General features: G+C 51.3%; 2 protein-coding genes and 1 long non-coding RNA gene across 6 annotated transcripts; 2 read left to right on the top strand and 1 right to left on the bottom strand.

The window, feature by feature from the left end:
* Positions 1-6964: 6964 nt before the first annotated feature.
* Positions 6965-14094, bottom strand: MLF2 (myeloid leukemia factor 2). 2 transcript variants are annotated; one of them, XM_074592430.1, is made up of 9 exons: positions 13931-14094; positions 13627-13700; positions 11528-11654; positions 11035-11070; positions 9478-9531; positions 8930-9055; positions 8419-8578; positions 8090-8330; positions 6965-7563 (listed from the first exon to the last, which is right to left on the bottom strand). In XM_074592430.1, the coding sequence occupies exons 2-8, from the start codon at positions 13674-13676 to the stop codon at positions 8152-8154; spliced, it is 732 nt and encodes a 243-aa protein (XP_074448531.1). In that variant the 5' UTR covers positions 13677-13700; positions 13931-14094; the 3' UTR covers positions 6965-7563; positions 8090-8151. The 2 variants fall into 2 exon arrangements, with proteins under 2 accessions (XP_074448531.1, XP_074448520.1); XM_074592419.1 differs by lacking the exon at positions 13931-14094 and having other exon boundaries at positions 13627-13719.
* A 29-nt stretch (positions 14095-14123) lies between these two features.
* Positions 14124-17566, top strand: LOC141745185 (uncharacterized). Of its 3 annotated transcripts, none has more exons than XR_012587695.1 (4): positions 14136-14259; positions 15562-15632; positions 16327-16405; positions 16628-17566. It is a non-coding gene; the product is annotated as an uncharacterized LOC141745185 (long non-coding RNA). The 3 variants fall into 3 exon arrangements; XR_012587696.1 differs by lacking the exon at positions 14136-14259 and adding an exon at positions 15009-15140 and having other exon boundaries at positions 16628-16754; XR_012587694.1 differs by lacking the exon at positions 16628-17566 and having other exon boundaries at positions 14124-15269; positions 16327-16466.
* A 3212-nt stretch (positions 17567-20778) lies between these two features.
* Positions 20779-25412, top strand: PTMS (parathymosin). The gene is made up of 7 exons (XM_074572550.1): positions 20779-20821; positions 20935-21268; positions 21702-21750; positions 22609-22680; positions 23460-23538; positions 23698-23762; positions 24381-25412. The coding sequence occupies exons 1-7, from the start codon at positions 20779-20781 to the stop codon at positions 24429-24431; spliced, it is 693 nt and encodes a 230-aa protein (XP_074428651.1). The 3' UTR covers positions 24432-25412.
* The last annotated feature ends 1223 nt before the right edge of the window (positions 25413-26635 follow it).

Raw genomic sequence — 26635 nt, 5'->3', positions numbered from 1 at the left:
TTGCCTCTGTCCCCCAAAGTGAGACATTTAAGGGCTTGGGTTTTGTTCACTTGTTCATTTTTTTGATGAACAGCATGGCTAGTGTGTATGAAAGCATCTCTGCATGAGGCCGTGTGGTCCCCCAGAGCTTCACACGGGGATGCCTCACTGTTGCTCTAACGGGGCATCCACTCACTTCCCCGCAAAGGCTTTCTGTGGAAGGTGGGTGCCTGACGGTCTGGTCTGTTGGGTGGCCCGACACAGATGGGTGGGTGTCCCGGTCTGCTTCCCGCAGGGACGCACCTTCTCGCAAAGGCCTCTTGCCACGGCTGGACCAGGCTACCTGGGATGCAGCCCTGGCTCTGGAGGACTATGGCACAGTGCAAGCAAGCTACAGCTGCCAGAAGGGTCGCATGGTCCATGTCAGCAGCTTCAAATGCAGCTCCCAGATCCCTGACATCCTTTCTACCGCACCCTGGAATAGCTACTCATTTTCCTTCTGTGAGCCCTTTCCCTCTCTGCCATCCTCCCCGTGGGTGTCTGTCTGTGTTCCCGCCTGCAGGACTCATCTTTCCTCATCCCTTTTCCTAGTACTAGTCACCGTTTAGCTGCAATACTCAGAAAAAAAACCCACCTACTTTCTCTGCTGGTTCCTCGGCCACCCACCTCCTGGGTGTTTCTCTTCGGAGCTGCTCCAGCTTTCTGCGAGCGTTCCTGCCGGTGCAGGGTGGAACGGGGCTGGGTTTTTGTCTGCCTCCTCTGCCGGTGGCAGGCTCTGCCACTGCCGGGGAAAGGAGTTTGTTTTGCAAGAAAATTCTTTCTGCAACGTGCAGTTATATTCGTGTTGTGATGAATTCAATAGATACCGAAATGTCATTTGGATTCAAGAGCTGTAGACCCTGATACGGGTGACGAGAACATCCAGAATTACCGTAGCACTCGTGCACGTGTTAAAAACAACTCTAAGCCCTCCTGCCCCGAGGTGCAAGTGGAGCACCAGCCCCTTCGGATAAGGAGAAAACGTTCCAGGGGAGGCTTTGCCCTGTCTCCTGAAGGTTTCCCTGCATCTGCCTCTCAAATATTTAGCACTGGCTTAAGGACACAGGGAGATGGATGGTCTGTTTGGTGGGAGCAGAAGGGAGGAGGCGGCTCCTGGTGACCGAGTGCGCTCTCTTACCGGTACCATCTCATACTCCCTTGTGAGACCTTACCAAGGGCCAGCCGAAAACTGATAAATTTTATTGTCCCCGGTTAGTCCCCTTGGCAGGCTGCCCCAGAACCTGACTGCTGCAGTGGCTGGAAAGTTTTTCTGATTTCCACCTTAAATGGATTCACAGCTAGTTTATAGTCTCTTGTGCCTGCAACAGCCTGGCTTTGGCTGAAGCTGTTCATCCTCCCTGGTGTTTATGTCCCTTGAGTATGGACTTCACTTTGCTTAACTAAACAAACCAGCCCCTCCCAGTACGTGGTGACCTCTCTGTGGCTCGTAGGCTGTCCTACAAGCTTGCTCTTACTTGCACGTCAAATTAAGGTTTGGGGTTTTTTTTGGCTTGAAATGAGCACGGTTCTCTTCCACAGGTGAAGGCCGATCAGCATCTTGCATAGCAACAGTGACACATACCTCTGGCTACTAGAAACACCTCCCAGATGGCGTGTGTCTTCTCCTCGGTGCCTCAGTAGGTGCCTACAGTTACTAGATGATTCACCGGTGATCCTGAGCCTTTCTTCTTTTCTGCTGCTTGCAATCAACGAGGCTCCAGTTTACAGCTAAGAAAGTATTGATTTTAGGTCCTACGTGCCTTTTACTTTGTGCTACTAACCTTAGTCCCTTTGCTGTTACTGACACCTTTAAGGCCACCCGGTCCCTCCTGTGTGATACCCTCATCTGATTTGGCAACGTGTCTGGGTTTTATTTATTTACTCACGTATTTATTTCTTGCGATCTTTGTTCTCCTTTTCTCTTATTAGCGAGGCATGGATATCGTGAGGCAGGTATCTCTACGTCCAGCTTACCTCTGATCGCTACGGCACCAGCAGTTGGAGATAGGCAGGGTCTGTTCTATTCCCCTTCCTTTGTACCTCCTTCCACCCCCCCATCCCCCCCCACCCCTCTAAGTTTGTAGTAGGTGCCTTCAGGATTGATAAAGCCAGCCCGCCAAAACAGCCAGATGTGAGGGGATAGTCAAAGTAGGACTAACCTAAGTGGAGTCTCCTCGTGAGGACATTTTTTTGAAGTGTTGTCTTTGAAAAAAAAAAAAAAAAGTCCCAGGAGGAAAAAAAAAAAATTACATTTAAGACAGGGCTGAAAAATAAAATCAATTGATTTTTTTTTTTTTTTTAGAGCGTTTTGGAAAGTAGAAAAATGTTGCAAAATCAAACAAGTGATTTTTAACCTAGACCCTGTATTGAGGTCTATTTTAAATAGACCAACTCGCCAACTCCAACAGAACAACTCCTGTTGTTCTCCAGCGCTGGAGTTGGTGCCACAGGAGTGGTGTTTCCCTGTGGGATTTTATACTCTCTCCTCGTGGAAGTGCACGCTTGTTTCCCAAACAATCCATTGTGCCCATGGAGAGCTCCATTTCCTGCAGCTCTCTCTGTGGTCCCGCGAGCTTTGAAGTCCCCGTCAGGTCAGCAGGTCTCTTCTTCCCCATCCCACCCTCCCCTGCAGCCTACCCCCATGCCAGTCTGCTTTCCTCTCTGATCCATAGATTTTTTAAAGCCTGAAGGGATGGGGATAATCACGTTGTTTGGTTTCCTGAAGTGGCCAAGAACTACCTCACCCCCATTCCTGCACCCACTCCCCAACTGCTCTTTGAGATGCCCCATCTAGGTTTGGAGTCGTGCGAGCTGGAAAAACCCAGGTATGCTCTAACGATCACGCTCTCCCGTGGAGGTCTGCATCTCATTTCCAGTTCCATCATGAGGTGGCGGGAGGTTTTCTGCTGGGTTGAAGAGCCCTCTGCTGTCAGAAACCTCATTCCCACACAGGTAGCACCAGCCCATGCTCACGTGGAACGAGCTCAGACACAAGAGCCTTGAGTTCACGTTCTCCTGTAGCGCCGGTTGGCGTTTGCAGGCTTCGGGTCATCCCTGTTGCTCCTTTCTTGTGTCCTTCTAACCTTTGGTGTCCTTTTCAGTGTCGTGTACTCAGATTTCACACCATGGGTTCGCTTCTGTGATCCAGGGCAGAAACTTCACCTCCCTTCTTGGTGAAGGCAGGCTGATGCCTCCAAGTGCCACCCACCTCCACAGCTGAGGAATTAGGCAAGTCATTTACTTGGTTATCTCCCAATCCCCTAATTCTTTCTGGAGTCCCTCCAGAGCTTCCAGAAAACAGTCCTTCGTCTTGAAAGACCACAGACTGCACTTATGTTACCGGATGAACGTCCTTCTGCTTTCACTGCCGCCAAAAATACTTACTGTTTATAAACAAACACCACACCACCAGTTACGGACTGCTCTGCGCACCTCGTCTCTGTCTGTCGTTTATCACCTTCATTGTTCCTTGGGTCCTCTGAAAGCTCCATCGGCACTGGTTTAATACCTTCTTTCAGATCATTAATCACGCTACTAATGAGCATTCGCTTCGGAAGAGCATCCTACTAGAAATAATTTAATATTCCAGGGTCTCTTTTTCCCCTCATTACTTGAAATCTATCAGTGAACTAAAATGTATAATATTGGCCCTTTTGTTGTTTTAATAATTTTTATTTTTTTTTAAATCAGGGAATAGTCTTGTGTGGGTGAGTAAGATACCTTGTGCTGCTGTAACCTTTACTTTTAGGTTGCGGTAGTGCCTTTGTTAACCCAACCCATGATTTAATCAGAAAATGTTACAGCTGTTGGAGAGGAACAATTTGGGGAAAGTAAGATTGAGAAAATTATAAAAGCATATACATCCATTTTTATTTTTAAATTTATTGCATTTTTGATCTCTTATCTTGACTTTAACTGGTTTACAGCTGCAGATATAATCTCATTTACTGTTTACAAATATGGGCACAAGGTTATTTCCTCGCTATTCTGCAATGCTTTAAAAAGTGCAGTGAAAGGAAAAGAGCTTCGGGGCTACCGACAAAAACATTTAAGGATGAAGCTCCTGCTAGCTTTAATGGCTCTTATTTCCATGATAGATTTTCAAATATGTAAAACTGAATGTACAACAGACATACCCCCTTAAGTTTCTATGCTATCTGTGCGTAGCTAATGTACTGCCATCCCAGCTTATGCCATCCATCTTTCTACCAGTGTTTCCAGCCTCTCTCCAACTCATTCTGCCCCCCACCCCCTGTTGTTCCCCCCTCCTTTTAATCCCGGCCAGCCCCTCTGCCTCACTCCAGGTGTCCTACTTGCGCCTTAGCAAGATCCAGAAGTACCGCTGAACTGCATCGCTTTGGGGCTTCAACTAGTCCCACGTGGAGGTGACAGCTGTGGGAGAAGGAGCGGGAATGGATTTTGTCTCCATCGGCTAGATAAGGATGGCTTGGAGTCACACCCTGTGCATCTTAAACACTCTTTGGCTTTCACGTTGGGAACATCCAACCTTCTCTTTCTCCGTCCTGCTGGAAGAGCTGTCACAGACATCTTAGAAATGTGAAAGACTCATCCCAGGCCTTCCCTTTGCCCTGATACAGCAGGTGGACTATCATAGAATGGTTTGGGCTGGAAGGGACCTTAAAGATCATCTAGTTCCACCCCCTTGCCATGGGCAGGGACACCTCCCACTAGACCAGGCTGCTCAAAGCCCCATCCAGCCTGGCCTGGAACGCTTCCAGGGATGGGACTACTTTTAATAGGAAACCATTTTCACTTGAAACTGTAACTAATGGGAAAACAAGTAACCAGGCGAAGTCTGGGTGGTGTAACAGAGGTGGGCTTTCTGGTGGCACTGGTGCTCTTGTTTTCAGGCAGCTCAATGAGAGCGGTGTGGGGCACAGAGTCAGGTACCTGCTTACAACAACTTACAGCTTCTCACAGCTTGTGTAAAGGAAGCTGAAGAGGAGTAAATCGTTAGTTGTGCACACATACCCTTTTGTTGCCTCTGTGCAATTCTCTGCACGCCTTTCCTTTGGATTAACAAGCTACATCAGTGATCAGTAAGTGAATTTTCATCAAACCAGGGTATCGGCAAAGGGGAGAGCCACAAGCACGACTCAGCAAAAGGCCCCCTCTAGGGTACAGATCTGCTCCCTTCTCCTGGCCTTCGCATCCCTTCAAGCCAGCGACTGAAAAGTGCCACCTTGCCGAGATCAATGCCACCCTGGAGCAGTTGAGAAGGCTTCTTCAGCTGAAGCCCCAGCAGCAGGTGAGGAACCGCCTCTCAGGACCAGAGGAGTCAAGGGAGGTTTATCATCCCCCTTTGTGAAAAAACCTTCTGCTCTCTGAACTCACAGGTTAATGTACCACGTCAGCCTCAGGACTAGTGAAGGGGAGACCCTCCCGATACATTGCCCATACTTTCTTTTTGATTTGGGACCTCTCAAACTCTTTCCTGGGCTCCTGTCTCTGCTTCCCAGCCTGAACAGAAAGCCCTCCTCTAACTGAACCTCTTTTACATTTCCCGAGACTACCAGAGCCTTGTGACACCTGGGGAAGGACAAGATCTTGACCATGACTGTACAGCAGTTAGCAAGGCCCAAGCAGTGGGGTAAATCACACCCACAACACACCACCAAGTGCAAGAGGACGCAAGGGTCCCAGAGGGCACAAGCAGAGCAGCCCCTAACAGGGCGCAGAGGACGAATCCAGATAAAGGCTTTTCTCTCTGAGAAAGAGACACATCTGCTCAAGCGTCATCCCAGTTTGTAGGGAGTCACTATTGCAACAGTTCGTACCACTAGTCCCGGTTCCCACAGTTCTGTCTGTTCTCTGTCAAGATTAGGAATTCCATGACCAAGCCAGAACGGATCCTCACATCTTAAAAATCCAAATTAATCCCCACCACCACCACGCCCATTTCCCTATTCTCTTTCTCAGACACTGCCTCAAAGAATGGCCAGGACTTTGCCACCGTCTCGATGCTGGTAAGCACCTTTCTGAGCCCAGTGGGTTCTTCGCTGGACTGAAGTACCAGGTTCCCACATCTTGCGCCAGCTCAAGACTAGCACTGAGATGAGGGCTGCTGCTGCTCCAGCTCCTTTTCTCAAAGTCTGGCAAATCCAAGATGACTTGTCCTCCACTAAGCTTCTCCCAAGCCCAGCTTTTTTCTGTGTAGCATCGCCCTGCACTTCCTTGAAGGGTGGAGCACATGGAAACTTCCCCAAGCTTTCAGGGGCCAGATTCTGCATCTTGTTTTCTGGGCAAGACAATCAGTCCTCAGCAAAGTCTCTGCCCCTCTGTTAGCGCCCAGATGTACATAGAACACAGGGATACACAGCAAGATCCCAGCACACCACTTCCAAATATAAGTCACGCATCAATTTTCTGCCTTCTTTTCCAAATGAGTTGATGAAAAGGTTTATTTAAGAGTGCGTGCTGGAGTGGGAAACTGGCCCAAGAACCCAGGAGATCTTCCCTCCTCCTGTATTCCCAGCACCTCTTAAGTTTCACCCAATACTGACGAAGTTAAGAAAAGGTCATTCGTAACAACATCAGCCTCTGCTGCAGAGAAATAATGAGAAAATAATGAAAATATTCCCTGGCCATGCAGGTACCCCAGAGGCCCAATTCAGGGCTGCACAGATGACCAGGCAGCAAGAAAGACCAAACAATCTCCCTTGAGTGCACAGCAAAACTACAGCAATTAAAGGGTATTTTTGCAAACAGTGGGTTCTTGGGTCTTCTTTTCACAATTTCCATGTTGAGCATTATCTCACTTTGTTAACTATATGGGAAGGCTATAAGGGTATTTTCTATAAGAAAATAAAGCCTTAGAATTAAACACCAAGTTTCTCCTCAGCAATTTCCCAAGGATATGAAAGAGGCTATTTAATTCCACGGCAGGTACAATCAGGTTAGCTGAAGGTAAAGACTGATCCAACAATTCTTTACAGTTTGTTTCTTTATTCAGTAAACATCTAGTTACAAGTTTCACAAATTAAAAAAGTGGGGGAGCTGACTGAAGAGGGGTCAGGGGGTGGGGGGGGCCCACAGGCTGATCCAGCTTTTGTTCTGCTCCTCCCTTCTCTAACGCACACATCCTTCTGCTTCTCCATAGCTGCACCAAAGGAGCAGGAGGGGAATCGAAGCCTCTGTCCCGGTGAAGGGACTGACACGGGGTTCTAGCAGAATTCCCTCATATTTCTTTCACAGGGGACTAAACACAAACTTCAGAACCAGCCCAACCCAGCACAGAAAGAGCGGAAAGGATGGAAGAGGCAAGGTGGCAGCTCCTCATGCCCACCACTACTGGCAGAAAGAACAGAACCAAGGGAGAGCAGAAGGGGAATGGGCAATTAATGCGTTCCTTGCACATCAGTGAGATTCCCCACGCCCTACTGCAGCACCCAAATGGGGCGAAAAAGAGCAATGCAGAAAATTAGTTGCTTTGTTTCAATTCTTAAGTGGGAGGGAAGTTAATACTAAATTTGAGGAAGGTCCAAGTGGTGCTTTGAAGGGGCTTCAGAGTTTCACTGTCTGTACCTGGGAGGAAGGGAAACGGAGAACATAAAAAGAGTAAGTGGTGACTAGAAAGCAGCACAGAAGACAGATAAAGACACGATGTCTAGACATCAAAAAAAAGGAAAAAAAGTCCCTTTTGAAGCACTAGATCACATCCTAGCAAGCCCTATTCAAAACAGAGGAGAGCAGACACCAGCACTTACTTATATTTCAAACTGGATTGACAGCAAATGGTCTCCAAGTTCTATACAACGACAGTATAAACACGCTACAGATTGCAATCCTACATCATTTCATATAATTTCAACCATCAGTTAAGGCTGACACCACACTTTTTTGTTGATGACAAAGCTAACTTAAACAGCTTCCATGTTTCCGTTCAGAACACTATTTTCTCAAAATTCCCCTGCTCTCTAGATTTAGTGGGAAAACCCATTTCCAACCAACACGTCGAAATAATAAACGATTGGGGCAATGAAAAAAAAATAATCATATTGCTAAGAGGCAACCACACAGTAGAAGGTGAGAAAAGCTTGTTAAGACTTACAAGAGCGTGTAGGTAGATTTGGGGGTGGCCACGCTGCACCCCCCACAAGGTCTGCTCTGGGTTCACCAGTCATACCGACGGGACTGTCTGGAGGGAGAATCCTCAGGGCCCTGGATCGCAAGACGAGTCCCTTCAGCCCGGCGGCCACTGCCGCCTTCATGACGTCGGTAATCCAGCGCCCGCTGCGGCCGGAAACGGGATGTCTCTCGCCTCCACTCATCATCAAATGCGGCTGCATCACCTATGTCAGGAAAGAACACGCTCAGATGGGGAGGAGGTGGGGAAGCAGCACCTGGGTTTGCCGGGAGGAGGACACGGGCAGTACTCACTTTCATCCATGTTGATGTAGTCCTGCCTCTCCTCCTGGTCACCTGTGCGATGGTTCCGGGATCGCTGCATGATGTGGGCCCGCTCCCTGATGTGGTGTCCAATCGACATTTGTTCCAAGCCGCTGTCGGAGTCCCTTACGGTCCGTCTAGTCTCACGGATCTGAGGGCAGATTCCCATGTAGGATCAACGTTTTAATTCATTTTCCCAGCCCCATAAGGCACTCTGATTCTTGGGCGCAGTACTTCAGTCACGTTGCACCGCCACCACTCCCAGGATGTCAGACGCAACATAATGAAGAGGGAAATGGATTCCCCCCTGCCAGCACTTCCCATCCCCTCCCAGTGGCCTTCAGCATGGTTCAGTGAGTCACAACGCATTCCTCAAACTACAACTGACTGCAAAGCAGAAGTGCTGTGGGTGGCCAGCACTGACACACCAAATGAAGTCTCTCCACCCACAGCAAAACCAACAGCCTTGTGCGGGGAAGATGCACTGCAGCCCCCTCCTTACCCCACCAGGTGCTGAACGCATCTCTGAGGTCTCCTGATAGACTTTGGGTCCATCACCCAGGTTGGAATAGGAGATGACAGTTGAGGAGGTAAATGTCTGGCAGTTAGTACCACTTGTCATATGCTCCTGCAAGAAGAAATGGGGAATGGTATAAAGAAGGAATGGGAGTGAAAAAGACATGGCAGTTAATTCCCTCTACACACAACAAAGTAGGAAGAAATTACAAGAGGAAGAATAGAATTCCCATGGGTCCATCTTTCTGGAGAATACATCTTCCTCTTAAATTATTTCTTGTTTCTTGCTAAACAGGTCTACCCCCACACTTCCTTCCTTGCCCGTCTCTCCTCCCTCCACTCAGAGGATACACCTCAGGAACAAGCTCTCTATCACCGAATCCTGGTCATGGAGCAAGGCTTACAGCCTCTGCCGCTGGGGCAGCCTGAGCACAGCCCAGACCAAAGCACAGTAAGATGGGAGACCTTAGAGGGAATGGCAGGAGCACCCTCAGTACTCCCCTCAGTACAGACTGGCTTATAGAGAGTTCTTACCATGTTTCCAATCATGTCATTCATCATCCCAAACATATCTATAAAGCCACCTGCCTGATGAAAAGGAAAAGAGAACACAAGATTAGTCAGTTTGGAAAGATAGAGGGGGGCATGAACAACAAACTATCTGCAAGGGACAAAAAACTGCTGCCTAAGAAGAAAAGACTTGTTATTTTCCCTTTCTTTCAGTAGCACAGGAAAAAAAAAAAACAGGATGTGGGGTTGCTGTTCTCTCCATTCTCTCAGGTTGCATTGCCCAAGTGTTCAGGCTCTCTAGATCTCTGGATACAGCAAAGGTTGTTCTTTTAGTTTGGGTCTGACTCCTGATGCACTGGGGTTTGTGAGTCCAGGCACTCGGCAAAGCTGAGAGAAGAAATGTCAGGTATGCACTTACAGTGATCTTAAGCGTAAGACAGTCATCCTCAATGATATTTTCACCACATCACTGTCAGCTCTTAATTTAAACCACAGGGAAGTTTCCATTGATTGTATTCTTTCTAACATAATAACAAGTTTTCTTATTTTCTCTACAAACACCTGACTTTTTAATCTTGTAAACCTAAAGACTGCAGTAATACACCGGGCCAGCAGGTCTCACAGGTTAATTGTGCAATATGTAAACAAAATTACTATGTGAGTTTAAACTTGCTGATTTTTTTGTTTCCTCAAGTATCCTCTTGTTCTCGTTTTCGGCAGAGCAGTACTCACACGCAACACTATTATCCTTTGAAGTCTGTTTATATTCTTATTAATCTTCCTCTGAGCTACAACAATTCAGGGACGCTTAGTCTCTTTCACTGAGGCAATCCTGCGGAGCAAGGCAGCTAAAGTTGCTGGATCTGGAATAACCTATTTCCACTGTATTATTTTAGTAGATGACAGAGATCAGCACGCTGTTCTCACATACACGCAGTCATTCTCATTCTGGTCCTGTTCACCTGAAGTATTCTGTTGGTTTTTCCATCCACCTCCACTGGCAAAGGAGGTTCAATAATCACTCTGCCTACTGACGGCTAAGTCTTCTCCTTGCGTTGTCACAGTTCCTCCATTACTTCCAAACAGATCTGCAGCTTCTTTTCAGACATATGAGGTTATTAAGAGCCTATCTGCTCTTCCTGGATATTAACTGTCCCAATTCCTGTGAAATATTGTGCTGTAACAGCTTTAGGGCTCTTCTCTGGTCAAGGTACAAATACAACCTCCCCACATAAACAGTGTTAGAAGCTCTCCTCTAAAACAGCTCACAGACCAGATTAGAACATTAGAGGGGAAACAAGGGAAAGGCGTGAAGCCATACAGCAACTCAATGAGAGGTCCAACAGAAAACAGCTGCCTCCAGTTCCAGTTCAATACCCTCTCCCGTAGTCTGTTTACTATAAATCTAGAGCTCACTGTGCTCTCTTCACACCTTCCCACCCTCCCTACCTGTTAGGACACACAGGTCTTGCTCACAGATGGCTACATTTTAGCATTGGTTGCGCACAGCGCTGATGAATCTCAGTATGAAGCTACTATTTAGAAAGCCTCTAGTTTCACCCCGAAGAACAGAGAACTTACCATGCCGAGCATCCCAAAGGGTGAAACAGCTCCTGCCTGCCAGGACAACAGAAAAACAGAACAGAAAATGACCTTGCAAGAGCCAAACATTAGATCCTCTTCAGAACACCCTTGTCCATCTCAGAAACAGAACCGGGAACACTCAGGCCCCACAAACAATTCAAGAAAGTCACCCACAGGCTCATGGCAGTTCAAACCATACCACTCTTAACAAACCAGGAAGAAAGGGATATTCCTTAATTTTTCCCAGTTATATTATTTACGGCCTTGAGAAATAACACGAATTTCTTCCCTTCCTACCATTCAACTTGAAACGCAGTTTATTAATGTATGTGGAATAAAGAAAAGGACAAGAATGACACTGTTTTAGACATTAATTCTGTGCCCACCATCCATGTGAAGGCGAGGGACATGCCCAACGCCGTGACAGTGGAAGAGATAAGCTAACAAGACAGTTTAAGAAATCCTATCCGGTACTCAGCCCCTCTTTTACCTGCATCCTACGGCCAGCCTGGCGAGCCCCAGGTGTAGTCCCATCCGTGATACCTAGGAGCGGGCCGAACCCGAAACTTCCAGAAAGCATGCGGTTCATGTGCTGCCGGTGGATGGCAAAAGGGTCCCTTTCGGAAAGGTTGAGAGAACAAAAGTTGAGGAAGGGACAACAGAAGACAAAGCCCTTGCATAATCCACCCATTCTGCCTTTGAGTTTCTCTTATGTAACTGTACATTCCTTTCCAAGCTGAAAACCCAGAATCACAAGAACCCAGTGTTGCTTACGGTGATCCTTGGGGCTGGAAGGGACCTCTGGATCCTGTCTTACTTCTTGGAATAGAAAGTATCACACCACACAATCCCTCTCAGGTACTAACTGATGTATGTTCAGAAGTAGTTCAGTGTTCTGCTCCCACTAACGCTTTAGGACTAAGCATGGCCAAGGCCATTCCAGAACCTCACTGCTCTAACAGATTAAAGCCACTTCTCAGATACGCAGGCCAGGTACCACCATCACTTCATACTCATTTCCTCTTGTGCCATCAAAACCCTTTAACAGCTTTGTGAAACAATCAAACCCTTCCAAAAGAGCAGTTCTTCATTTTGCAGGGAGGTACACGAAGACCCTCCTGGCTGCAAAGAGAGGACTACACTTCAAGGGACCAGAGAGCGATCCTAGATATTGTCCTCTCACCCCTCCACAGACACACTCAAATGCAAGACTGAAACCTCCAGAATGGACTCTGTATCCTGACACTGTGTGACATCCCTCCGCCCCAAGTAATCTTCATCTGCTGTTTTCCTACAATATTATTATGCGTACATCTGCCAAGAGGTTGAGACCCCATAAAGCTTTCGCGGATTTGAGAGGAAAAGAGGACAATAACTGGGGTCCCTAACTGGTTTTCCTTCCTCTCCTTCTTTTGCAGCCTCCACTTTGAGGGCTGTACGCATTCACACATGCTGGAGGAGCAAGGAGAGAAAAAAGAGAATCAGGACAAACAGTCACAGAATATAGTGGCAGTAAAAAAAAGTCTGGGAAATACCATAGCATTTCCCTGCACATCCTATAGCCTGCCCTTATCCCTCTGGAGCATGAATAACCTCAACAGCATAGAATATTCCTGAGATCACAAAAGCATCTACTACAAGCCAATACTTTTCTGTCTCTACTGGAAATGCTTCCCATAATAAAAGCTAGACTCTCATCTGCCACACCAATGAGAACACAGTCATTCTGTGACTAACTGGGACATCAAGGTCTCCTCTCCTGCTAATTTGTTTACGGATGATAAAATTCTTTCTTGTTACAAATTTTATAAGCAAAAAAAATGGGCTCTATTCTCCTACATAAATTAATTCCGCCAAATTCCTAGGAGTGCCACGCTTAACATAATCAAATTCTTACTATATTACAGTCTATTCCTTATCTGCTTTGTCAAGGACTGCCAACTTAGTTTCACTGCCAAAACTAATCAATAGCATCCAATTTCTGGACTGTGGACAGAAACAAAAACATTCAGTAAAAGGAATCTCAGGAGGAGTTCTTGGGACCTTTGTTAGATTCCAAGACTCGTATTTCAAAACTACTTGTTGTCTTCTCTTTACTTAGTTCTTTACAACTTGACAACTGCTTTAGCAGTCTTCTCCAGCTCCATTAACGATTTCCTGTGCAGAAAAGCAACAAACACTGGACAGAACAGCAGATTTTATCTACCTGAACCAAAATCCTCTTTTGCGTAATAAAAAAAAAAAAAAAAGAGAAAATTCTTACGCAAAGAAAAAGATTAGGTATTCCAGCCCTCTCTTCCTCAGGCAGCTGCAATGCTTTTTGGCCTACTTTATTTTAATTATGGTTTCCTCCAAGACCACGTTCTATTACAGAAATCAGACCAACGCGAACCAGGTTATTCCCTGCGCTGCCCCTTAAGAGAACGTTTGTATTTTTCTCCTTCGTAGACAGCTGCTGCGGTCTTTCCCGCAGCCCGCAAGGCCCTCTGCCCTCCTGGCCGGACGCGAGGGTAGGGCACCCCCAGCCCCCGCGGGGATGATCCGTGCCGCCCCCTCCATCCCCCCCGGAGGATGCCCAGCTGGACTCACATGGCAAACATGGGGTCCTCCGGCTCGCCATCCCTCATCAGCCGAAACATGCTTCCTTCGGTCGGGGGCGGCCTCTGCGGAGGGGAGAAGGGGGGTGAGGACGGCGGAAGGCGGGGAGGGAACGAGCGGCTGAACCGGGCGGCCCCCGCCGCCCGCATCGCCCCATCCCGGGCGGCCGATGGCAGCGCTCCCCCCACGGCGCCCTAGGCCGCGACGCCCCCCTCCACCGCCACGGCCCTCCCGGCACCACGGGCCCGGGCCCGGGCCCCGCCCCCGGCCCCCTCCGCCGCGCCCCTTCCCCTGCCTGCCGGCTCGCCGGTGGGTGCCGAGCGGCGGGCGCTGCCCTTCCCCTCCGGCGACAGCGAGACGCCCACGGGGCCGCTCACGCCTCCGCTCCCATCCCGGCCCGGCACCGCGCTCGCCCCGGCCCGCCCCGGACGGCTCGCCCCGCGCATGCGCACCCGCCCCGGCCCGCGCCGCCGGAAGGGCTGCTGGGCAGAGCGCCCCCTGCCGCCAGGCGTGTGTGTTTCCCCCCCCCCAGCGGCGCGGCGGGGGAGGCCCCGGGCCTGAGGGGGTCGTAGGCCGAAGGCCGGTGCGGCGGCGGGTTCGGCAGCCCGCCGTACGGCCTGGGAGGTGGGTGGCGGGTGCGGGAGCGAGCTGCAGCTGGCAGCGAGCGAAAACAGGCCCGGGCACAAGGGGCCATTGTTCCTCGGGCCCGGGCAGTGGCGGGCGGGGCAAGGCCAGCGCTGAAGGGACGAGGAGCCTCTGCCACGCTCGCCGGGCGGGGGGACACCACGGGGGAGACGGGCGGTCGCCACCTGGCAGCTCATAGCCATGGTGACCCCGGCGGCTGGTGACTGCCAGAGGCCGCGGCAGAGAGGGCACTCGGCCCAGGGCAACCACAGGCCTGCCTGCCCGTGCCAAGAGCAGAAAGTGGAGGTACTCCATCACCCGGCTGAAGGTTATCACCCCGGGTGCCCACCAGAAACCACTGCCGGAGCACGGGTACTGGGTGCCGCACCTACAGCGGTGGCGGGGAACCTGGCCCCATCCGTGGGGTGACAGCCTCTGTCACCATCCCAGGGGAACGCCGGTTGCCTTTGGCTACCCCCAGCTCCACTAGATTAGAAGGAAGAGAGCAGACTGACTCATTCCAGCCTGGGACCAGGGCACGCTTCCGTAGTGGTGTTGCTGTTGACGGTTGCATCCTGCCAGCCATGTGCGGCAGCCAGACTAGAGCTGTGCCAGGAGACTGGAAATGGCAAGTTGCAAGATGTGGTTGAGAAATGGAACTCCTGGGCTGTGGCAGGAGCCGTGCCCTTGGATTTTGGAGTCTGACAGAGGAAGATGACCTGGCAGCACGCGTTACATGGTGGAATGCACGGGGGACTTGGCAACGCTTGCTACGGCAGGTCTCAGAACTGCTTGGTGTCCAGAAAGAAGAGAAGACCTCTCTCTGGAGGCCCATGCCTGTGCGTATGCAGAAGACTCTTCTGATGCCCCCACCGCATCTGGTGAGTGCGTTCTTCAGAGGCTGACACTGATGTCTACGAGAGGGAAGCTGTGGACAGCACACTGGTGGAGGACGGTGGAGACAGGTCCTATGGGCAGGGCGGTGACAGACCTCCTCCGGGAGGCCGCTGGTAGGTGAGCTGCTGAAACACCCTCCTGTCACCAGCTCAGCGCTGATCTGTGAGCACTGCAGTTACTACAGAGACGCTGAGGCGTCTCTCCTGCTTCTTTTGCAACCCTGAATAATCCTTCAGGGACCTCCGGTCTGGAAAACTGTTCCTGTTTGGTGTGTTTTCCTTTTGCTCTGAGGCTCTCCTGGTGTTTGATTAGTGTGTGTGGAGCTGACCTTGAGTGGTAAGATTCAAAGGCAGATAAAGAATGTAAGCATCTCTTTTTTTTTTTCTTTTTCTTTTTTTTCCCCAGATCTGGGATAAAATGACTTGCTGTCCCGCAGACGCCAGTTGTCCTCCCACTCCTGGAATGTCCTAGAGATGGTAGGACTTCCTCGTTTTTTTCCAAGTACTAAGTCAGACATTGCGGCCTTCCAAACACAGAGACAGGGAAGGAACAGAATAGAGTTTGGAACAAATATTGCTTTGCAGATCCTTTTTCTGATCCTAATACTGCTCCTCCACAAGGGGCCTGCGACCCAGAGGGCTGAGTCTAGGAGACTGGGAGCTGAGGATGTGAGTCTTACTGGGTACCTCTGTAGCCTTACAGGCAGTCCTTACACTTGACGAACTGATGTTACCAAAGACTGCATTGCCAGTGGTATCTTACCAGTTCAGCAGATCTTGAGGGAATCTAGCTTACAAAGGGTGGTGCTGGTGGCAAATGGCTGGGTGAAACCCTGGTAGGAGGAATTGGAAACGCAAGCTTTTTCTGGAAGGCGGACAAGCCCACGTTTCTGAGGAATGCAGCAGCTGTGCTACTGCACTATTTGTAGGAGAGGTTTCTGTATAGTACTCGCCACATTACATCTAATGTGCACCAAGGGGATGGCCGTTTGCTAGGCTAGAATAACGAAGCACGTGGGGGCGTGACTGAAAAGCAAGACTCCCATCTTGCTCCTGTCACATTCTCTTAATTAGGCTGCTTCTGTTCCCGTCATGAATAAAAGCCATTAACTCTGTCTCTCCATTTCCTTTCTTTCTGCTTTGGGTTTGTTTTTGTTTTGTTTTTTTTAAGCTGCCCAGGTTGTGCTGGAGGCGGCGGAGGACGGCAGGGAAAGGGAGGAAGAAGGAGCTCAGCAGGCAGCCAGGAGCAGGCAAGTGAAGGGCAAAATGGCAGAGGGATGAATGGCGCCGCTGCCCTCAACTCCACCTTCTCCCACCTACCTCCGGCTGCTGCCGGGCAGCCTCCCCCCAGCACCCTCAGCCAAAGGGCAGCTGCCACGGCAGGAGCATTTTACAAGCAAACTGAGTATCACGTCGTGAAGGTAAATAAACAGTATGCTAAAAAATCCTGCCTTGTTACCTGCTGCTTCCAGGGACCGATCATTCTGGCCAGCGAAACAGAAAGAGCTTCTCGATGTGTCCAAATGTTCCAGGGCCCCTGTGGATGCCTGTAAGACAAAGAAATCCTCGTTATCACAAGTCAGAGCTACCCACAGCCGTTTTCTCATTAGTTCCCTTCATCTGTGCCTCTTACGTAATCCTCGCCCAACAACTAACTCTGACCTCAGATGAAGGGCACCCTGAGCGAAGGACGGCTCCGATTTCATCCTCAAATGCGACAATTCATATTTGGGATGCTAGAGCCAGCTTGTGGTGGCTGCAGCTTGTGTTGTGCGGCAGCGATTACTTTCAGAATATTTTGCTCGTGTTAAGGATGTGTCTGTCACGCTGTGAGTGAGAACCACGACCTCCATCTGTGCTGTGTGAGCAAAGAGAGGTTCACAAAAATCACGACTGAAAACTTCCCTTTCCAGTCTTCTGACAGGCTGTATCACCCCTCGTCATTCCCTTCTGCTCCTCTTGCTTCCTCTCCTTGTGTTACCTATCCTGCTTCCCAGCCCTCTGCAGTATTTAAACATATTTAAACACGTTCCCTCTCAGGAAGCCCATTTCCCAAGGCAAAGTTGGCTGATGGTTGAATTCTTGGGTATTTGCTCTTGACTTCAGGAGGCAGCATCATGAAAGAACAACAAAACTGATTATCTGCCTGGATTCTTAATGGACACAGGACAGAATAGTGTGTATTAAATACATAAATGCATTCAAACGCATTCCCTCCACACATTGAGATTTTGCTAGTTTCGCTGTAAGTGAAAGGACAGATACTGTCTGTGTCTGAATTTATGTAAATCTAAGAAAAGTTAATGCAAATAGACAAGCTTCTGCTCCTTTGTTGTTCAGCAAACAGTTTGGAAGAGTTTTGTAACCACTTACGAGTTAGCTCACAGAATAAAATTCTTGAAATACCCAGTATTGTGTTTTGCTTTTGCTCAGAAAATGGCTCAGAGTTAGTTCAGCCTTCAACATAAACAACGAAGTCCCTGCCCCCCAACAGAATAGAATGACAAGATTAGCAAGGTATTACAACAAAATGCATAAATACTTGCTTCTAGGTGCATGCACCTTCCATATACTAGAAGCTATACCATGTGTGAAAGCCCGGACCTGTATGGAAGCACATGCTCACGTATGAAGACACACACATGCAAGCTTAACACAAGCCTCAGCAGAAAAGCACCGTATTTTCTATACTTACAAAAGTAAATGCACATAACAGAGAGAAAACATCACCACTATACTGCCTCTAGACACATGCACACACCTGCATAAACACAAGGCACAAACAGGGTACAGCACAAAAATTGTAACTTATTGTACTGAGAAAATTACATTCATATTGTTGTCCGGGCTGCAGGCAGGCAGGCATATTGTCTGTGTTCCCGAACAATGATATATCGTGTAACTTCTGCACCTCCCTCGTTTTGTCTAAGGACATAAGATTCCGAAAAGGACGGAATATATTCTGCTGAGTTGGCAAAGCAACTTGAGGCAAAGATTACAGGGACTCGCATCTGCCGACCGCACAATGAGTATACTCGCGTTTGCGACAAAGGGGAAAACACAGATGGGAGAGGGGAGCGAGAAAAGCTGCAAAAGGATCCTGCAGATGAAATGCAGGATGGCACAAATCAGGAGGAGGAGCAGGAGACACAGGGAAGAGTTAGGTGAGACAGCTAAGGGATGCCCTCGGGGCTTGAGTGAAGCAGCTGCACGCTAGAAGCCAAGAGAATCTCACCATCGGGATCAGAAGGGCAAGAAGAGCTGGGATGCAGAAATGGGCATGTCGCAAGGCAGAAAGAAGAGTTTCACATCGGATTTAGGGGGAAAAATACATTCGATGCAGGCACGCAGGGCAAAATAGGACATGTGGAAAACTAAGCGGGGTATGCGAGATGAGTTTTGTACATGGGATAAAGGTTGTCACAAAGAGAATCCAGGGAGAGGGCCACGGGAAGAACGCTGCCGAGAACACAGGCAAGAGGCAAAAGCTGAGAAGCAACAGAGAAGCTAAAACTTGCAAAGAGGATACGGTGGGGAGCGCGGAAGGGGAAACGTGAGGCTGCAAGGCTGGGGGTGAAAGGGAGAGGTCACAGGTGGTGCAGCAGTTTGCAGAGCTGACCACGCGGCCTCATCCTACAGGTAGCTGGAAACGCTCTTCCCTGTAGAGGAAGACAAACAGGTGTTTGTCTGTTTGCATCCATGGGTGTGCCTGTCTGTGACAACAAGGCGCTTTGGGCACAGCGACATCACTGAATATAATCCTTCCTTTCTCCCCTCTAGGATGTTGTGTCAAGGCCTGTTTGTGCATTAATGTGAAAACGTCTTTGCCGAGGGATGCGTGCTGCTGTAGTTTTGCATTTTCAGCAGTTGAGTGTGTGAAAGAAAAGGATAAAAAACCTGGATTGGCAAAGAGAACAGCAGAGCCATGAGCCATGCGTCTCCTGCAAGGAGAAGCAGAGAGGAACAACATCTGTCCACTTTATACATTATTTTGGGTCCTACTTTTGGGGGTAGATCCAGAAATTAAGATTTTCTTCTTGCAGAAGAGAGCGATTAATGATGCGTACTTGAACCAAAACAGGTTTTGAATGCTGATAGCAAACAGACCCGAGAAGTTGGCCAGAGAGGCCTTATGGAACAGCAGTGGAAAAAAAAATATAATTAATGCATGTATTTTTGTGATTTGTTATTTCGGTACTAGTCGAGATCTGTGTGTCTGGGTTACATGACAGTTCTTTGAGGCAGGCACTATGCACTGTGTGTAGCTAGGAAGAACGCAGATTAGTCAGATCATGAGAGAAGCAGCTGTAGCTGCGGAGGAGACGAGATGACAAGGTGGGAACCTCCCACCCCCTTGTCACACAGATTATACTTTACCCAGTCTCTTTCATACTTTCCTTCAGGAGGTATGTTATTTACCGCCCTCCCTGTTCCACAAGTACCAATCGCTTTTTCTATTAAATGCTCAAACTGAAACACATTTCGACTAAACTCTGAGCCACAGTTCTAAATCCTGACTTTGCACGGAGGCTTACTCAGTTCGTATCAGAAACAGAAGAAGGGCTTCTGTGCCTAAATACTTTCCAGCCAGATGGATTAATGACCTTGCCTCGTACCTGTGAGAATGGCTGCGTACGCTCGTACATCCGTATGTACCCATGTGCACGCTTGGTTTTGTACGTAGGCTTGCAAATACATGCAGGTTTTTTGTGCATGACAGTGACTAAATGTGGGACAACAGAAATCTTCTGGGAAAAGTAAAGGGAATTTAGTCATCCTGCTCCCCTCCTCTCACGCTGATAAACAACGGCCCGAAGCGCGGCTACGGGAACATCTGTTCAGCCACCAACAAACCCCCGCCGCTGCAAGACACGGCCTGCCGTCCTGCAGGAAGGCATTTTGCTCGCAGAGACGCGGAGCCGGGCCCCGAGCCTTCCCACCGGGCCGCCCCCTGCCCGGAGGGGCCGGGATCGGGGCGGGGTCCCAGCCCGGTTTCCGCGGCGGGCGGCAGGGGTCAGTGTTGCCCGCCGTACGCCGCCTCCCCGCCCAGGCGGGAGGCCGGGCTGGTAGCGGGCGGCTGCGGCTATTCCAGACGAAGAACGGCAGCTGCGCCCCGCCATCGCCCCGAGCCGCCGGGTTACGGAGGCCCCAGCCCTCACACCTACCGTGCTACCCGCGGAGTAGCCCACAGGGTTGGGGGCACCGAGGCGCGGCGCCACTCACGCCACCGGGGGCTCCCCCGGTTTAAGCGCCGGGTGCGGGTAACGTCCACCCCCCACGCCGCGGCGAAACGGGCCCCTCTCCTCACAAAGCCGCCCCCGGGGGCCGGGACAGGCCAACCAGCACCGGGGAGGGCAGCAGCGGCGCCCGTCGAAGGGGAGGCGGGCAAGGACCGAGCCACGCAGCGCCTCACGGCGCCAGACGCCGTCCTTCGCGCGCCTTCTCCGCCGCCCCACGTGCCAGCAGCCCCTCCCTCCTCACTGCAGCAATTCTCTGGGCGCGCACACACCCCACCATTTACTCCAGTGAGCCTTCCCCCGACAGCCAATAGAAAGCCTGTTGCCAGGCAGACGGCTCATTTGAATCACCCAATCAGGCGCCCACCCACTTTGTCCCTCCTTATATGGGGAATCGGGATGCGCTCGCTACCCCTCCCCCGCCCACCAGTGCGCGCGAGAGCCGGGCCCCTCCCTCTCCCTCCCGCCGCGGGCAGAGCGCGGGAAAAGCAGCCTGGCTCACACCCCGCCCCGCCCCCGCGGGTTCCCGCGCGGGGGCCCAGCCGAGGGGCGGGGCAGGCGGGAGGAGCCCCGCCGCCGGGAGCGCTTCCAGCGGGAGGGAGGGAGGAAGAGAGGGAGGGAAGGCGGGCAGCTGGAGTGGAAAATTCCAGGCAGGAGGCCGCGTGAGCCTGACCGTCGCCAGCGCTGCCCTCCCACACGGCACCGCTCCTGGCGGAGGGGCGTCCAGGCGGCACGGGGGGCTCCCCCCGACCGTGCCGCGGCGGGCAGAGGGCTCGACTCCACCCCCCCAGCCAGCCCCTGGTGCCGCAGCCCCGTGGAGAAAGCGGAGCCGGGCTTTCGTGCTTCGCGCCCCCGTCTGGCCTCGACGGGCCTGAGGTGGGAGGCGGGGGCTGCGGGGTGCTCCCGGTACCGGGCGTCCGCCGGCGGCCCGTGTGGTAACGCCGAGCGCACATTGTTCTAGCGGCCGCGCTTCCCCGCGGCGCAGCCCGGCCCGTCCCTCTCTCCTCCCTCCTCCGCCTCCCGTCCCTCTCCCCTCCCTCCCCCTGGTCCCTCCTTCCCTCGTCACCGGGCGGTGTATAAATCCCCTTCCCCGCTGTATCCCCCCACCGCGGGAGACCCTGGTACTTTGGCCCCCGGGGCGGGAGCCCGCCGCCTCCGAATCGCTGGGACTTTGCGCTCCCGCCGCTGGCTGCCCGTCCGCCCCTCTTTCCTCCCTCCCTCTCTCTCTCTCTCTCTCTCTCCACGCGGGGCTTCCCCCTCGGAACACGGTTCCCACCGGCCTCTTCTTCCCTTCTCTACCCCGGGCCAGGATGTCGGAAAAACGCGTCGAGGAGGCGCCGGCGGAGCTGAGCGCTAAGGTGAGACACACACAACCCCCCCGGCCCCTGGGCCACCTCGCTCCCGACGGTATTGGGGGGGGTGGGGGGTAGGGGGAAGCAGTGAAGGGCGCCGGCTCCGCTCGCCTCACCGCGGGGGGCGCACGGCGGCGTCTGAGGTGCCCCGGCGCGCGCGGAGGGGTGGTGGTGGGGGGGAGCCCCTCGCGCCGCCCGGCCAATGGGGGGGCGGGGGCGGGGCGGGGGGCGCGAGGGGGCCCTCGCGCCCCCCGCCCCGCCCCCGCCCCCCCATTGGCCGGGCGGCGCGCGCGCTGGGCTCGCCTCGCGGAGGGAGGGGGGGGGCGAGGCGGCAGGGCCGTTAGGCAACGGTTTAACGGTTTAACGGCGGTGGCTTCCCCCTTCCCCGGCCCCGTCGTCGTCCCGGGCGGCCGGCGAACTGTGTGGACACAAAGCGCGGGTACACACACATACACGCACGCACATATATATATATATACACCCCTTCCCGGGTGGCGGGGGGGAGGGCCGGAAACGCCTCGATCCTACGGACAAGGTTCTTTTTTTTTTCTTTTTTTTTTTTTTTTTTTTTAAAAAGCAACCCAAAAACAAACCCCAAACCATTAAACTCTTTCGTACTTCTGGTTTCCACATGTGTGTGGTCTAAAAGTAGCTCTGACGCGTTTTCGCTGCCTCTTTTTTTTTTTTTTTTTCCTTCTTTGTCAGGGAGGGCAGATTTAACGCCTAATATGTTCTCTGCTCACCATTATTCCGCATCTCCTCTAAACCCTCTTTGTTTAAGCATCCCCCCGTCTTTTATTTTCTTGCCGCTAACCACCAGAACACGGTTGGTTGGTTTGTTTTTTTTTCGCATCTCGCGTATAGGAAATGAAAGAAAAGAAGGAAAAACTTGAGGAGAAAGCGGTCCATAAAGAAAAGAAGAAAGATATAGTAGAGGTGAGGCCCTTCTGGGGGACGGATTTAGAGGCGTCGGGGAGGGTTTTACAAGGGGTGGTTAGCTTGGCTCGCTGCGCGTAATTGATATGAAGGGAATATGGGAGATTAAGAAAGAGGACAGGCCAGGGGAGCTCGCGGGGGAGAGGGGTGAATGAAGAGCGAGCTATAGGATAATTGTGGAGAATGAGGCTTGAAGGACTTAGTGCAGTCATCATGGCCCAGTGAGAAGAAAAAAGATCAAAGAAGGGAAGGGAGTCAAGGGCGAAGAGGAGTTAGATGGCACAGGAGATGTGGTCCTGCACCGACTGTAGTATCCGGAGGTGTGCATAAGGGAGTGGAAGTTGAAGAAGGTGGGGGGGAGGGACAGTGAGGAAATGCACAGATTGATGAAGGTCAGAAGGGACCTGGAAGCAGATGTTCTACGAGCGCAGGCTAGGTCATTAGCCTGTAACCAGCAAGATGTTCTGATTGTTGGGATGGTATGGCAGCAGCTTGTCAGGATGTAAGGCTTGCGGTAGTCAGGGAGGTTCATATTGGCGGGGAGAGGAGATGACTGGAAGGACTGGTTTTAGAAAGACGTCTGGTTGGGAGGAGGGTTTCAGCTGGGATGGTGGGAATGATGGTGTCTGAGTAACGGTGTACAGGTCACTCGATGGACATCTGAGACTGGACTCTGAAGTGGCTGGAGCTGCAGAGATTGTTCTTGCGCTTGCAGCAAAGAGCACATGGGAATGTCATCCTGACGCCAGTTTCTGCTCTGACCAATTTGTTTCACTCAGGATGAGGAAAATGGAGCTGAAGAGGATGAGGAAGATAATCCTGATGATGTGGATGAAGAAGAAGGTGATGAGGATGAAGGTAGGAATAATTGGTGGAGGGAGAATGGGAGAAATTGGGCTGTGGGGGAAGAGAAGATCATGGAGGGAAATTCTTCCTCTGAGCCCTCTGACCGCGAGATTGCGTTCTGTTAAATGCTACTTCAGTTAACCTGAGATTTCCTCTCTTGCTTATGCTTAGAAGGAGACGAGAATGGGCAAGAGCAGGATGGTCATGCAGAAAAACGATCTGCAGAGGAGGAAGAGGTGAGTGATAGTGTGAGAATAATAGCAGTGAGAAGGAACTAGGTGGAACTAGGTTACGTGCCATGTACTGATCAAATCGCGCGGATGCTGTTGCTGAGTGTCTCAAATTGGCCTCGGGTCTCATTGCTGCTTTGGCAGCAGATGGTTAAACAAATCTGACGTGGCAAGGGGATAATAAACCCCCATAGACTCCTTGCAGGAAGTCCTTCCACTGGCAGCCACGGTGCTGAGTGTTAGAGAGTCAAGGTGCTTGAGATTGTGCTGGGCGATGACCCCTCCAACACCTGTGACTTCTGGGCTTCAGGCCAGAAGGTGGAGTTGCAAGGGTGGTTTGCAGGGTCCATCTGAAGTGACGTGAGCCTGGGCTTGTTGTACCTCCGGAAAGTCACAGTGGGGATGTCCCACCAAATGGAGCTGTCCACGTCTTAACTGTGACTGTCAATGGAACAGTTGTGTCAGGCACTCAAAGATCCTTCAGAGGAGTGGATTTAGGGTGGGTCCGACAGATTTCCATACGGAGGAAAGAGCAGCAGTAAGAATTCTGTGGGGAAATGATGTGCCTTAGTGTGGTGACTGGTGGTAACTCCTTTTTTTTTCCCCGCTCTGTGTCCTACATAGGATGAAGTGGATCCAAAGAGACAGAAGACAGAGAATGGGTCTTCAGCTTGAGTCCTTCCCTCCCATCTCCTCTGTTCCGTCCGTCTCTCCTCCTCCATTCCAGCCTGTGCTTGCACTGTCCATTAGCCTCTGGCTTCACACAATCTCAGATGAGGAAAGATTAGAAATGCTCTCAAACAGGGAAGACAGCAGTTTCCTTCTCACCCGAAGACCTGCCCTATCCGTGACCTTCCCCAGATGAAGTTATTCCAGCCCCCCCGGAAGTTCTTTCAGCTCTGCCCTGCTTACAAATGATCCTCTTCCCTCAAGAATCTCCTCGTTTTCTGGGGCCCTGTATGACATCTTGCCAGGCCCGTCGGCCAGGCTACTCATGTGGCAGGCAACCCTCCTTCCCTTCTCACTTGCCCTCCTTTTTCTTGAGTGTTTTTGGAGGTTTTTTTGTTTGGTTGGGTTTTTTGGGGTTTTTTTTTTTTGTCACTAGTATGTCTGAGATTCTTGACAGCTTCTGCTCCCCAGACCTGCTGTCAGATCTCCCTGAGTCCAGGAGGCTGCGGGCACAGATTTCATGGTGCGTTTCCCAGTCCTAGGCCTCCTCTCCCGTCGCCTGCTTTCCCGCTGAACCCTGGGAGACAAGGAGAAAATTGAGTATTACAAGCAAATAACGGTTCTATTAAATGACACACACGGAGACAGAATTTCTTAAGCTTTTTTTTTTCTCCTAGTTTACATGACAACAAGCTGGCCCTCGTGAATTTTTCAGAAGATAAGGGTTGTTTTTATATATGAATTTCATCTGAACTGCATATTTTTTTAATTTGGAGGCTTTTTTAAAACAAATCAAGAAACAATTGGGGACCAAACTTTGATTTCCATTTTTTTCCCCTTGATTTTCTTGTGACCATTTTTTGTAAATTAAAGGCGATACAGCCACAGCATTTTCTATGGCACAGACATCACGAGGATGATAGATATAAATATATATATTGTTTTCAACTTAGCACTGTAAATAAAAGCGTTTAAAAACATTTCGAACGGCATGTGTGGACAGTTGTGTCTGTACATCTTGGGTCGGTAGAAGGTGGTATGCGGAAAGACCGGGGTGGCTGGGTCAGCAGCAGGTTGAGTGAGGAACCTGAAGGTGTTAATTACCTGCGTTAATTACTCAGGTGGCCCCTGTGGGTCCTGCTCCTGCCCTCTGCCAGGTGGTGACCGGGCTGTGGTGAAGCTCTGGAAGGCACCACCAGGCCTCAGCACCAGGGGACGGAGGCTCAGAGGGGGCCGAAGCTTGGGCTGCCAGACATTGCCAAGGGTGGCTCTGAGTACTGCTGCCCTGTGGCCTCCTGGCCCTGGCTGGCTTCAGGCGTGACCCACCCCGTGTCGGTCACATCACTAGGGATGTGTTTTAAGAGGCAGGAGCTTCAGTTCTTTGTCCCACCAGCTGCCTGGGAGAGATCTGTCAGGCGTTCTGTCTTTTATCTTTGCAGACCTCGAAAGCTGCTGTTAGCGTTCCTTCCTTTTCAAACTCGTATTTTGGCAGTCTCACAATGGGGCTGCCAGGAGCGGGAGCTGTAAGCGATACCAACTTTTGTCTGAGCATCGGTGGCTTTGTGCTTGTCCAACTGCAGCAGCAGATCAGATACTGGAAGCGCAAAGAGTTGCTGGTCTCTGGAGGGGCAAAGCATTGACCGTCATTTTCTCCAAATGTCCACGTTTGGCTGCAGGACCGGCCCCAGGGCGCAGAGGGACACAAAAGCATGGTGCAAGTGGGACAGCTGGCACCAAGCCCCTTCCCACCCATGAACATCTCTGAGGACGAGCACTGGCCCGGTGGGACCTCACTGCACTGCAGGGTGTGGGTGCACCACTCCCCCAGCCCCATTTGCTGGTGGAACCTCAGCTGGGCCTGGACCCATCTTGTCCCAGGGGCCATCACAGCCCTGGTGGTCCTGCTCCAGCCCCTTCCCGCCTTCCCAGCTCAGTGTCAGGGAGGGGATTTGGGCCCTTCTCCTCCAGCAGCAATGGGCCTGGTTCAACCAGGCCCCTCTGGTCCTGGGATGTCCCCACCTCCAGCTGGGGCTGTGTGCTGGGCTCTGCATTCTGCAGCACAGGCGTTGCAGCCATGCCCTCCCCTCTCTCTGCTGCCCTGGGTGACCCTCAGCTGTGTTCACTGCAGCCCTGTCCCCACCCCGCAGAGGCCCCTTGGTGCCTTCCCCCACCATGACCAGCGTGTCAAAAGCAGGTAGCTGCTGCCTGGC

Source organism: Larus michahellis, chromosome 1 (genome assembly GCF_964199755.1).
Source record: "Larus michahellis chromosome 1, bLarMic1.1, whole genome shotgun sequence".
NCBI classification, from domain to species: Eukaryota; Metazoa; Chordata; class Aves; order Charadriiformes; family Laridae; genus Larus; species Larus michahellis.
Note: the sequence above shows the minus strand (reverse complement) of the source record. Positions and strands in the feature narration are given on the sequence as shown.

What these genes read in the sequence shown, in the direction of transcription:
- PTMS (XM_074572550.1), top strand. Translation starts at nt 20,779, where the DNA reads ATGGGGAATCGGGATGCGCTCGCTACCCCTCCCCCGCCCACCA. An exon ending in AGAAGGTGATGAGGATGAAG is followed by an intron (nt 23,539 to 23,697) that starts GTAGGAATAATT and finishes GCTTATGCTTAG; the next exon opens with AAGGAGACGAGAATGGGCAA. An exon ending in GATCTGCAGAGGAGGAAGAG is followed by an intron (nt 23,763 to 24,380) that starts GTGAGTGATAGT and finishes TGTCCTACATAG; the next exon opens with GATGAAGTGGATCCAAAGAG.
- MLF2 (XM_074592430.1), bottom strand. Translation starts at nt 13,676, where the DNA reads ATGTTTCGGCTGATGAGGGATGGCGAGCCGGAGGACCCCATGTTTGCC. An exon ending in ATGACATGATTGGAAACATG is followed by an intron (nt 9,056 to 9,477) that starts GTAAGAACTCTC and finishes TTCTTCTTGCAG; the next exon opens with GAGCATATGACAAGTGGTAC. An exon ending in TGCGTTCAGCACCTGGTGGG is followed by an intron (nt 8,579 to 8,929) that starts GTAAGGAGGGGG and finishes ATCTGCCCTCAG; the next exon opens with ATCCGTGAGACTAGACGGAC.